Source organism: Crocuta crocuta, unplaced genomic scaffold, assembly GCF_008692635.1.
Source record: "Crocuta crocuta isolate KB4526 unplaced genomic scaffold, BGI_CrCroc_1.0 scaffold15, whole genome shotgun sequence".
Classification (NCBI taxonomy): Eukaryota; Metazoa; Chordata; class Mammalia; order Carnivora; family Hyaenidae; genus Crocuta; species Crocuta crocuta.
In genome coordinates, this window is record NW_027530508.1 from 1,818,828 (window position 1) to 1,831,642 (window position 12,815).

The 12,815-nt window shown below is 53.1% G+C and overlaps 1 protein-coding gene across 1 annotated transcript; it reads right to left on the bottom strand.

Moving 5' to 3' along the window:
• Positions 1-1,701: 1,701 nt before the first annotated feature.
• On the bottom strand, positions 1,702-12,075 carry ITPA (inosine triphosphatase). The gene is made up of 8 exons (XM_077766962.1): positions 11,993-12,075; positions 9,294-9,351; positions 9,136-9,200; positions 8,472-8,545; positions 7,632-7,663; positions 6,684-6,799; positions 3,329-3,405; positions 1,702-2,196 (listed from the first exon to the last, which is right to left on the bottom strand). The coding sequence occupies exons 1-8, from the start codon at positions 12,056-12,058 to the stop codon at positions 2,055-2,057; spliced, it is 630 nt and encodes a 209-aa protein (XP_077623088.1). The 5' UTR covers positions 12,059-12,075; the 3' UTR covers positions 1,702-2,054.
• Between the last annotated feature and the right edge of the window lie 740 nt (positions 12,076-12,815).

A 12,815-nucleotide genomic window follows, 5' to 3' on the forward strand; every position in this document is an offset into this window, starting at 1 on the left:
GGCCGATACTGGGGATGAACTGAAGTGGAAGAATCCGAATGGCAGGATGCGGGGATTGGTTTGATGGAAGGGAGGAGGTGCCAGGTTTCTGGCTTGGTCACTTGGTACTTGGTCAGGGTCCATGGCAGCGGCAGGGGGAATACAGATCTGAGACTCAGGAGCGCCCCCTGGCCACCTCTGGGGGCACCGGCAACGGTAGGGCACCTGGCCCACAGACCCTGACACACACCTTACAGGACTTTGGCTTCACAAAGACACCACAGACCTAGGGAGCAGATGAGAGAAGACGTCTGCTACCTATGAATAATAACTAGACATGCTAAGAATTCCTGCAAAACGAAAAAAGACCATGACTCCCAAAGCCCGATAAAAAAGGCAAACCTGCGGTGGGGGGCCCCCAAACAGTAACGGGCGGCGAGAATGCCCTTGGGCATCTGAGAGATGCAACCCAACAGTGAGCTGCTATCTTCCACTCATGACTGGCAACAGTGGCCCTGACCCTGGCCGGACGGACAGCAGAGCGGGAGAGGTGCTCTCCCTGGCGCACGGGCTGGGGCGCAATCAGGACCTCATCTTCCAACCGCGCAGCTCTGCTCCTGGGCCAGTGGTGTGGGTCTGAGCATGCTCACGGCGCCGTTCGCAGGGAGCTCAAGGTCAAAGGGGTACAGTGTCTTGTGGGTGAGCACAGACGGCTGCTCTGCCCTAAGCTCCATGTCCCCACTCCCATCTATGTGGCCTATGATCCTTTGGGGGCGCCCTCCGCAGTGGCCTGGGTGTTCCCTGCAGGTAGGGCCATACCCAGAATCGCCAGGCCAGGAGCAGACAGGTCCCCGGCACCCCACGTCTGAGCCCCAGTCAGACCTCACCGCGAAGGAGACAACTAGAGGCTGGTGCTTCCTGGGGAGACAACCCAGCTGAGCCTCACAGGCAAGTGGGGAGCAAAGGACTCCTGCTCTGTCCTCACCCACACACAACGATGCAGTTTCAGGGAGGAAACAAGAGTTAAACTCGGGCCCCAGGCCATGCTGCCAGGACTGAGGAACAGCGACTGGAAGGGACACCCTCCAGAGCCGCCTGTGGGCACAGAAACAAGCCTGGGAGTGACCCTCACCTCCCGCATTGCACACAACAGGCTTCTCTGAATATCCTCGGGGTGGGCACCTCCTCATCAGAGAAACCTGCAGGAAAGGAAAGGGAGCCACCCCAGGTCCCTGAAAGGCCCTCCCAGAAAATGGCTTCACCAGGTCACAGTGAGGACCTGGGGCAGTGGAGGCAGGCTTCCTGAGGAGCTTGGGGGCCGAGGCTGAACCATGTCATGTCAGCCCAACTGGGGTCAAGACTCCATCCCCCTTCTCCGCCATGTATATGAACTTGGCATTATAATCATAAACGAACACTTTGGCCGCTCTCATGTCGTACTGAAATACAGCAAAAGCACTCACCAGCCCGCACTGCCTGCCCCCCCACCCAGCAAACACCACGGAGGCCAGCTGGGTGGTGGCATCCCGCAATAGGTGGGCGGGCGGCGTGGATCCCACCCAGAAAAGACCTGTGGTGACTGGAGACCTCAAGAATGAAAGGAAAGATGCACTACTCCAGCGCCCTTAGCTGCCGCCCCTGTTCACCATCGCCCTGCCCCCCCCCCCAAGATGTTTCCTGCTCCTGCCAAAAAGGACTCGGGAAACAGACAACTGCCCAGGGCAGGTTTCAAAATGGACATATCGTTTATTTTGGAGACAAGTGCCTTCCAGTACTTTTATTTGCTGCACTTTTTAAAATGTCTAGGGCTATTTGTGTGGTTCTTCCTGAACCCTCCATCCTGACGTGGCCAGTTTAACATACAAGGTCCTTTCAGGATCCCAGGCCAGGGGGCTGGAGGATGGACCACTGAATCCCTGAAGGCAAGAGAACGGTGTCCTTTGCCCGAAGTTTCCGCAAGCAGAGCCAGCTGCTCCTCCAAACGGGGCTGCTAAGGCAGCCTCAACACTCCCAGCGAGTGGGAACCCTGCAGGAAGTACCTGGAGGGGTGGCTGTCTGACGGGGGAGGCTTCAGGCTAGCCTTCCCCACATCCCCCGCCAGGGCGATCGTCACCAGCTACCGGAGAAGTCAGGCTGTCAAAGTACTTCTGCAGCTCGAGCAGGGCCCGGAAGCGATGGGAGATGGTGTTCTTCTCGGCTTTGGGCATCTCTGCATACCTAAAGGGCACCAGGAGCGCCTCAGAGGAGCCCGGACTCAGGGGGTGTGCCTCCCTCACCGCCCCAGAGCCCCAGCTCAAGGAGTTGCCAGGAAAGGGTGGTGGGGCCACCAGCCCCTGCACCAGGGTTAATTTTTTAAAAACTGGGGAGATTTCAAATTCCCCTGTAGGTGGAATCCCATATTAATGAGTGTGGATGTCAGACTGGCTCTAGTGTCCAAAAGCCATTAAGGGAAGCCAGGGACTGGGGCAGAAGCTGCATGTTTGATCAGCTTTGTCATCTGTTGACAGGAAGCAGTGGGGCCTGACGGAGCAAATACGACAGTCCCCTCTCATGTACTGCGGGGGTGGCATGGGACAGACGGCCACTGGCCACTCCCCCACGTCAGGACTCCAGTGAGGTGAGAACCCCACACCCCACTTGGGTGCTTCAGATCCGCGCTGTCCACTATGTGGCCACTGACCACAAGGAACCATCTGAATTGAAATCTCCCTCAGTTGAATAAAAATAATTTCATTCCTCAGTCACCCTGACGTGTGGGACCGAACAGAGTGGATACAGAGCATTTCTGTCTCTTGCCTGGTTGGACAGCGGGGGGCGGGGGGAAGGGCTTCATGTTGTCCTCAGCCCTGTCTGGCTATTGTGAGGCTTTAGGCCACGCTCCTTAAGCGCCAGTCTAGGCTCGAACACTGGATTCCAACAATGGCCAACATGTCCAGCGTAAATAAAGGGGACGGGCTTGTGTGAAACACTGAGAACACTTGGCACTGTGGGGGGTTCATGTGGTGTCCCCACTTTTCCACACTAGACAGGGAGGTCAGATCACCGCACACAAGTGCCGGATGTACCCATAATGAGCGGAGGGCAGAGAGGGGGAAGCACTGAAGCCCTGCAGCTGCCCCGCGTCCAGCCCGAGAGCCCAGGACTCCCAGCCCCGCCCGGCTGCCCCTCGGCTGGAGCCCGGCCCATCAGGTTCCCGGAGCCCGCCCCAGCAGAGCTGCCTTCAGCTGGACCAGCAGCCCCCAGCCTGTCCCCGCCCGTGCCTGCCCGCCTGCCCGTAGGCGGGGCGCTGACCCGACCGTGACCGAGGCTCTCCCGACCCCACATCCCTGGAGAGAACGGAGCTCCTTACGTCTGCTCGTATCCATCAGGCTGAAAGCAGGGATCCCAGCCAAAGTCCCGGCAGCCTCGGGGCACCACAATCCGGCCCTGCCAACAAAAGGGAGGGACAGGTATGTCACCGGCCTCAGAGGAGATGCCCCAGAAAGAGGGTTACCAGTAGCCAGTGTGAGTGTGGTTAAGCCCCATTTACTCAAAATATATGGCTTCAAGGGGTCCATGGTACCTGCAAATGTTTGCTGCATACACAAATACAATGTAGTGGGGCAACTCTCCCTCCTTTCTCTACCTCTCTCTCTCATACACACGGAAGAACCACAAACTTGATCGGCCCAACGATACACTGATAGCCCAGGGGCCACCCATCCTCCCTAGCTTTCACAAACTGTGACCTCAATGAAGCAGAGTTGACTTGGAAAAACTGATAGAAAACATTTTCTCTTAATAGGAACTTATGAGGCCCCAAACTAAGCAGGTAAGTCCTCTGCCTGCTACTCATTTTAAACAAATGTCTATTTTTAGTGAGAGAGAGAGAGAGGGCACGAGCAGGGGAGAGGTAGAGAGGGGGAGACAGAGAATCACCACGTAGGCTCTGCACTGTCCCCTAACGTGGGGCTCAATCTCAATCATGAGATCATGACCTGAGCCAAAACCAGGAATTGGATGCTTGACCAACTGAGCCACCCAGGCACCCCGCTACTCATTTTTATTATGCTAAGTGAATAAATTGCTGCATTTCTCAAAATACAAAGGAGGCTCTAATAATTAAATGAAAAAACAGAAATCACTTAGCACAGTGTCCAATACATAATTGACTTTAGTAAATACTGGCTGTAATAGGCAAATTCCAACAGAAAAATGTTACAAAGAGAACAACTTAATTTGTGTGGGATTTCATGTTGTCATGAAACTTAAAAAATATTAATTTAAGGGGCGCCTGGGTGGCTCAGTCAGTTAAGCATCAAACTCTTGATTTCGGCTCATATCACAATCTCAGAGTTTGTGAGTTCGAGCCCTGCACTGGGAGCTGCACTGAAAGCGTGGAGCCTGTTTGAGATTCTCTCTCTCCCTCTCTCTCTCTGCCCCTACCCTGCTTGTGTTCTTGCTCTCTCTCGAAATAAATAAACTTAAAAATAATAACAATAATAATTTTAAAAATACAAAGGAAGGAGCACTTGGGTGGCCCAGTCAGTTAAGCATCCAACTCTAGGTTTCGGCTGGGGTCATGATTTCACAGTTCAGGAGTTCGAGCCTCGCATCAGGCTATATGCTTATAGCTTCAGATCCTCCCTCTCCTCCTCTCTCTGCTCCTCCCCTACTCGCCCTCTTGGTCTTTTTCTCTCTTCCAAAATAAACTTAAAAAAAAAAATACAAGGGAAGTGGTTGAGGATGGGGATTAGCCACAAAACTCCAAATTGTCCAGACCAAAGGCAAATTCCGCTACCGCTAGTGGGGAGCTATGTGACCAAGGCCCACTGCTGACCACTCTGAACCTCACAAACACCACAACTGGTGGGGGCAGGTAATGTTCTCAGCACTGGGGTAAGAGCAGGCCTAGCCTTACCCTCATAGAATGGGCCTCTTATGCAAAACAGGCTTTCCACCAGTAAACAAATTAACAATTACCAAATGCAAAGTGCCTTTGAGGGAACGGACAGGGAGCTGGGCATGGAGTGGCCTAGATGGGGAACTCAGTGAGGAGACGCTGTGGCCACATACAGTGCCAGGCAAGAACGTTCCAGGTGGTGGACACAGCTGGTGTCGGGACCCAAGACGGGGAAGGGTGTGGCACGGGCGCTGCTGAAAGGACATCGTGACTGGGTTTAGAAAGCTCGAGAACAAAACAAGCAACAACAAAGCCACCTCAGGCAAAGCAGAGGCTGGCCAGCAACAAAGTGCATGAAGCAGCCGGAGCTGGGGAGACGAGCGGGAATGGGGGCCCCAGGGAGCAAGCCCCATCAGCAGGGCGGGCGGTCACTCATGCTTCTGATTTTTTTGAGAACACTTCTGTGAAAGTAGCAGACGACTACGACTAATTTCTCCCGGCAATTATGAACCAGCAATCCTGGCTCTGGGCAGACAGCCAAAAGAACTGAACACAAGATCTTCTCAAGAGGTATCTGCACCCCCTGTTCATAGCAGCAATATTCACGACAGCCAAATGTGGAGGAGATCGAAATGCCCATCGATGCATAAATGGACAAAACAAATGCGAATATACATACAATGGGTATTATTCAGCCTCAATAAAAAGGAGGAATTCTGTCACACACTACAACACAAATGATCCTTGACGGACATTATGCTAAGAAATAAGCCAGCCACAGAAAGACAAATACTGTATGCAGGATTCCACTTATAGGAGGGGTCTGAGGTTGCCAAAGTCTCAGAGACAAAAGCGGAATAGCAGTTGCCAGGGTGTGGTGGGGAGGGGGAGGGGGGAGTTTTTGTTCAATGGGTATAGTTTCAATTTTGCAGGACGAAAAAGTTCTAGAGATCTGTTACGCCACAGGGAACATATCCTCTCTCCCCACTCACTCTCTAAAATTAAAAAAAAGATGGTGAAGATGGTAATTTTTATGTTTTTTTTTAATCACTATTAAAAAACAATGTATCAGGCAGGGCATGATGAGCTACCCGCGGGCAACCCCCACGGAGCCTGTGGGGTAGGGCTCTGTGGGCTACACAGGACTGGATTTTATCGTGAGCTGAAGGGACGGGCAGAGGAGTGACGTGCCGAAGGCACCCTCCCGACGCAGGCACCCTCCTGACGCAAGGATGGAAGAGCTGCGCTGTTGGGGGGGGGGGACAGGGGGTAGGGGGCAGGGGGCAGGCCAGCCCAGCAGGCGGTCTGGTCCCTGTGAGATGTGGCCGAACTCAAGGGTGTGCCAGGCAGGTGTGGGTGTGTTAAAACGCAGCTGGGGAAGGACTGAGCGAGAGGGAGGAGTAAGATTCCACAGGAACATGGCAGGTTGGAAAGGCTGTGAGATGCTCAAGGGAAGCTCTGGCCTCAGCAGCTGGATAACAAGCCTGGAGCTGGAAGCAACTGGGGCTGTCCCGTGCAGCCCTGGGAGTTGTCACCGTTTCCGTATCTGCTTCCTAGAATGGCGCACAGCGCAGAGCTCTGGGTGTACCAGGCCTCAACAGCCAGGAGCCACTGTGTGTATCCCCCAGCCTCAGGGGCCAAATAGATCTGGGGACTGACAGCACTTCTGGCTGTCATGCCCAGGGGCATGTCTGGGCAAAGCTCTGGGAGCTAACTGGCCAGGAGGGCCCTTCCCACCACCCTCAGGCATCAGACCCTGGGCCATCAGCTCGAGCCGCAGCGCCCTCTGGCGGCACATGGGGGAACTAGCGTCGGTACGCACCGAGGTCCGGCCCCTGAACAGGCGCACTGGCTCCCTGGGGTCCCCGGTGCTGAGTGCGAACGTGCAGAGCGCATAGGCAGACTTGTCCTCGAACCCAGCCAGGAGCTGGTGGAGACCTGTGGGGAGACGGGGCAGGAGGGGCAGTGATGCCTCTGTGGCTCAGCTCCCAGCCTTACTCCCCATCCTTGAGGCCTGGATGGGGGAGCCACCAAATCTGGGGAGCTTATACATGTCATCACATAGGTTTTGTGCTTATAACCCTGAAAATTGGGTGTTGGACACATGGAGCTCATTATTCTATTCTACCACTGTGTACGTTTGAAATGCCCCATAGTAAAGTGTGTTCAGAAGCGCCTAAGGAGGGAACTTTTTTTTTTTAATTTATTTTTGAGAGAGAGAGAGAGAGAGAGACAGCATGAGCAGGGGAGGGTCAGAGAGAGAGGTAGACACAGAATCTGAAGCAGGCTCCAGGCTCTGAGCTAGCTGTCAGCAGAGAGCCCGATGCGGGGCTCGAACCCACAAACCATGAGATCATGACCTGAGCTGAAGTCGGACACTTAACCGACTGAGCCACCCAGGTGCCCCAGGAGGGAACATTTTGACCCACAACTGCAACAGGGCACATACTGCAGGGGCCCAGGAGAGGCAGCCAGTCCCCAGCCCCCAGGCCAGGCCCTCGCTGAGGCAAGGATGGGCCAGCAGTCAAAAGGGTCAGCCCTCTCCGCCAGAATAAACCACAGCCCCTTTGTTGCTAAAACTCACAGCACCAACCCCTGCCCACCTCCCATCTTCTCCGCTAGTTATAGAGAGTGAAACTGGGAAGAACACAGGCTCCATGGTGGGGGCTAGAACCTGAGAGTCCTGATTACTAGTTGGAATTCCTCCACTGGACCACTTCCAGCTTCTCAATTCCCGATAGATAAAAGAAGAGACAAAGGAGATTAATACCTTCAGGCTTTAACTTCTCCAGAAACCACTTTCTGCAAGAGAAATAAAGGTGAATCAGACAACAGGAGCAGATGGATCTTCCTACCATCTTCTCTGGGCCACACTCCCCAGGGATCAGAGCCCGGGGACAGCCACATGACAGGAGGGAAAGTGTCGTAACTCAAATTGAAGAGAAATAATACGAAAAAAATGGAGGCAAACAGGCAATGCACAGAAGGATTGATACAACCCACGAAGACCTCCGCCTCATTGCCAATTAGGAAAACGCAAATTGAAACCAAATGTGTTAACACTTCACATTCGCCACGCCGCAAAGCACCGGAGCCCTAACAGTCAGTGCTGGTGAGGACGTGGAGCAAATATATGCAGGTGCTATTGCTTTGGCAAACATATTGGCGACCCAAACGTTCAACATATACACATCCAAAACCCAGCAAAAGCACTTCTGCACATACGTGCTCCAGCCCCAGCAAAGGGTATTCAAGTTGGGATATCTGTATCCTAGGGATACACAAAGAGGGTGTCCAGGGCACTGCGTAGTTTTAAGGAAACCCATTTTCAGATCTCAACTTCCTTATTTCCTTTTTCCTGAAATTGATCTGCCACGAATGTAGCTCTGCAGCGGGTGGGTTCCCCTTGCCCATCTCCACTTACACAATCACATTCTCACACTTTACAAAAGAAAAGGCATGCCTCTCCCCCCATCCCTAATCCTTCCTCCGGACCATGTGAAATACTGGTGTTGACACCAAGACAGTGAATGACCCACAATATCAGGTAACCAATCATTTCAAAGTTCAGGTGGTTTTGTGGCCAGGGCCCTGCAAGGGGAGCACTCACATGTAGGGGCCAGGGAGGCCCCCAAGGGCGTTGAAGCACAGACAGGTGTCCTCCACCAGTACAGGCCCCTGCACCTGAAGCATAAGGAAATGGAGCTCTGAGACCTGTGACGAGGAGTAGGCCCTGTCCCTAACCGGAATTCCAGGGCCACCCTGGCTGGGGCCAGACCCACAGCTGGCTGGGATCTGCGGCAGCAGGAAACAGCTACAGGAAACAGCCCTGAGCTAATCTCTCATCTTCATTTTAGAGATAGGAACACCAAAAACTGGGCAAGTTGTAAAACTTATTCCAAGCACGGCAACAGGAGAGTGGAGATTCACACTCAGCCAGCCCGACTCTTCACAAAGTGCTCTTTCTCAATTCCACAGAGATGTGTGCGTGCAGCGGTACACAGATGGGGGGCGGGGGGGGAGGTAGGAGTTGGAATGTATGTATCTGAAAATCAGAGAGAGAAGTGTGCGCGCGCGTGTGTTGGTCTGGGGATGCTATGCAGTCAATGTTGAGAAAGGAACAGTCATCGGTCCCAATCTAGCTGGCTGGGAAGGCCCCTGAAGTTCTGACCAGCTGTTTCCACCCTATAATTCTCTGCCTGAGCCCAGCAGTCACAGCCCCCAAGAGCCCCCGGGACACTGGAGCAAGTACGGGACACGGAAGGAACAAGCACCTGGCGAGCTGCCTCCTGACACTTCTGTATGGAAATCTCGTCAGGCTCCCCCTGGTACTCCGGCACTTATTGGAGAAACAGATACACGAGAGAGTCAGGTCATAGGGAGACAGAGAAATCGAACCATCTTTCAAAAAGAAAACAAAACAGAGACCTACGGTCAATTTTCTGTGCCACCAAAGTGCACGGAAACTTATCTCCCAGAATCTGAACGACCTGTTTCAAAATGAAAGAACATCGATCACCATTTGTTAACAATTTCCCCGTACTACACAAGCTGTCACCCGCCTTTCTCTTCAGGTAACTCGCCTGCCAGGCTCCTCAGGCTGACCAAATCAGGCCGATGAGCCTCGCTCCAGGCTTCAGGGCCCCACTCCAGCAGGTCAGCTCCCCATCTCCTGAGCCTCCCACCCCTCCGACTTCAGGTCTCTGTTCATGTTACCAGCCACACGCAATACCGTCTCCCCTTCTCCCTGCTTCCTGCAACTCTACCTAGCCTCCTATTCCAGTTCTCTGTCAGGGGTTACCCAGAATTCAAGAAGCCTGCAAAGCTAGACAGGAAAAAAATACCTCTTTACTTTCATAAACCCCTAGCTGAAACGTAGCATCGCTTTCAATTGTGAATATAGAAAACCAAAACAGCACCAGCAGTTTCTGTGACCTTTAAACCTATTCAAATCACATATGTGGGTGCCTGGGTGGCTCAGTCAGTTGAGCATCTGCTCTTCGTTTCAGTTCAGGTCATGATCCCAGGGTTGTGGGACTGAGCCCTGCATCAGGCTCCATTTTAAGTGTGAAGCCTGCTTAGGATTCTCTTGCTCCCTCTCTCCTTCTCTCTCTCTCAAAATAAAATATAAAAAATAAAAATAAAATCACACATGTTGTCATATTCCATTACAGCTATAACAGAATCTCAAAATAATACTTACAATACTCTTTTAAAATTATGGTAACTGGGGCGCCTGGGTGGCTCAATCAGTTAAGCATCCAACTTCAGCACAGGTCATGATCTCACATTTAGTGAGTTCAAGCCCTGAGTTGGACTCTGTGTCGACAGTTCAGAGACTGGAGCCTGCTTTGGATTCTGTGTGTGTGTATCTCTCTCTCTGCCTCACCCCCATTCGTGCTCTGTCACTCTCTCTCAAAAATGGATAAAAATTAATAATAAATGAATAAAATAAAATTATGGTAACTACACACACTGCTAGAATGAATCCTTTAATGCATTAATAAAGTATACTAGACCACAAATATTTATATTTTGAACTGTTTCCTTTTTTTAAAATTTTCTTTACTTATTTTGAGAGAGAACGAGCACACAAGCTGAAGAGGGCCAGAAAGAGGGAGAGACAGAATCCCAAGCAAGCTCCATGCCATCAGTGCAGAGCCTGATGCAGGGCTCAAACTCACAAACTGTGAGATCATGACCTGAGCCAAGCTCAAGAGTTGGGACACTTAACCAACTGCGCCACCCAGGTGCCCCTACAGATATTTATATCTTGAGAACTGTATTTCAATAGAATTAATTTCCTTTGTAATCCTACGTATTTTACTCTGTGTGTTTAACAATTTTCCTGGAAAAGCGTCCATAGGCTTCATCAGCCGACCAATGGAGTACTATGGGATGAAGAGTTAAGACACCCTGTTCTGAGCCAACTTCAAGTCCATGTTCTCCAGCGAACCTCCTCTGGCCACTCTAGCTCCTTCTTAAAATGTAGGAAGGCCAAATTCTCAACCAAAGACAGTGATGGGGCTGTCACCATCCTGCAGGGGGCTCTGTGCAGCGTGTCACTACTTTGTCTGACTTGCCTGGCCTCAGGATCTCAAATTTTTTATTAGCACAGGGCTCTAGTTGCTGAGTAGGACACTCTGTACTGGCACAGAGGTGCTATCATTCTCTATGCTGCAGACAAACGAAGGGGCCCCTAATGTCTGCAGCCCACTCATCTACCTCACACATATCTAGCGGATGTCACCCTGATTTTGCACCAAGACTCACGGCTGACTGAGCAGGGGCAAACCCCTGACCCAAGCAAAGCTAATCAGAGCTAATGTATGGCAGAACCCTCACTGCCTCCTCCAGCAGGAGGGAGGGAAGCAGAAAAACACCAGTTGGAAAGGGATGGGCATCCAGAGAGCTACAAGGACTAGAGAGGTGCTTGAGAGACTCCAGTCTTGTGGGACATCACACTGTAACACTGTATTCCCAAGAAGAGTCACCTGGTGGTTTATATAAACTCCTGGTGCGTCTCTATTACTTACTGCCAAAGGCTATCCATCCACCCGCAGAATCCTCACAGCTAGCCACAAATTCCCAGAGGAACTCTGGATCCATTGCCTCTCTCACTCCTCCTCCCCACTGGTTTGTGAAACAGATCTCTCCAATCATCCCCATTTCAGAGAAGGAAGTAGGCTTGGAGAGGCTGAGGGCCACATTTCTGGACCGTGGTGGGCGTGGACGGCTCACTTTGGATGCCTGCCCCACGCTCCGTCTGGCCCCTGGCACTTCTGGGTCGGCAGGGCGGCCTGAATCAGCTGCAGAGGGGTGTCAAGAGGCCCGGTTTGGGGTCCAGCTTAACAGGGTACCTTTGGGACAGGTACTATGCACCTGGCACTCCTCTGGCTCCCGCAACCCCGAGCTCACAAGCCCGGATCTGTCAAGGCCAACCACCGGCCAGCCCCACTCTGCACATACACGGCAGGTTCACTCCGCGAGGCCCAGCCCGTTTCAGCCCCCGGGGCCGCCTCTCCGTGCCCCCTCCACCCAGAGACCGCTTCTCCGCCCTATCCCCAGCCGGCCCTGCCACACGCTACCCCCCAGCCGCCTACTGGCTGGCCTCCCGCGCCCTCCCGGCACCTCCTCCAGCTTCTTGGCGTTCCCCGTGACAAACACGATCTTCTTCCCGGCTAACGGGCCCGCCATGCTGATCCCAGTGCATGACCCACCGGAAGCTCCTTTGCCTCGAGTGGAGGGCACTTCCGGCCGGTGAGGAAGCGGGAGGCGCGGCTTCCGGCTTCGGGTCCGGGACAAGGCTGTTTAGGCTCCCGTGTCTGCGGCAGCCTAGCTGCCTTCACGGCGAGGAGGCTTAGCTGGGCGCCCGGCTTCCTTGCTCAGATCCCGGGGAGCAGAGCGCCTCTTATCGGGATACAGCCTGGGGCGCCGGGCGCTAGAAGGGAGGAAAATGGCGCGGCCCGTCTGCGCCGGAATTGCGAGATATTCCCGAGACTGGCGGTTGAGACCAGGCCCCCCCGCCAAGGGGCGCTCTTTTCGAGGACCGGAAGAGACCATTGCGACCACCGGCCCCACCCCAGCTGTCTCCCTACTCTGGGAAGGGGACACCGAGGAAGGTTAAGAGCCTGCACGGTAATGAGCTGCAGGTCCTGTGCGTTGCGCGGTTCGCCTTCGCGCCCGCCTCCAAATCTGCCTCTGAGAGCTGTTTCCTTTCGGGGAGGACCTGCAAACCTGGGTCTTTATCCTGACCTCCCCTTCAGCCCCACTCCCTTGTCTCCTTTCCCGTCCGCTCTGTCTGGGTTTAAAAAACAAAAACTTGTTTTAAATTAAGATATAGTTACCATATAACACTATATCAGTTTCAGGTGTACGACAAATGATTTGATCTTTGTGTATATTTGGAAACGTTCACCTCAATAAGTCTGGTTAACATCGATCACCTTACATT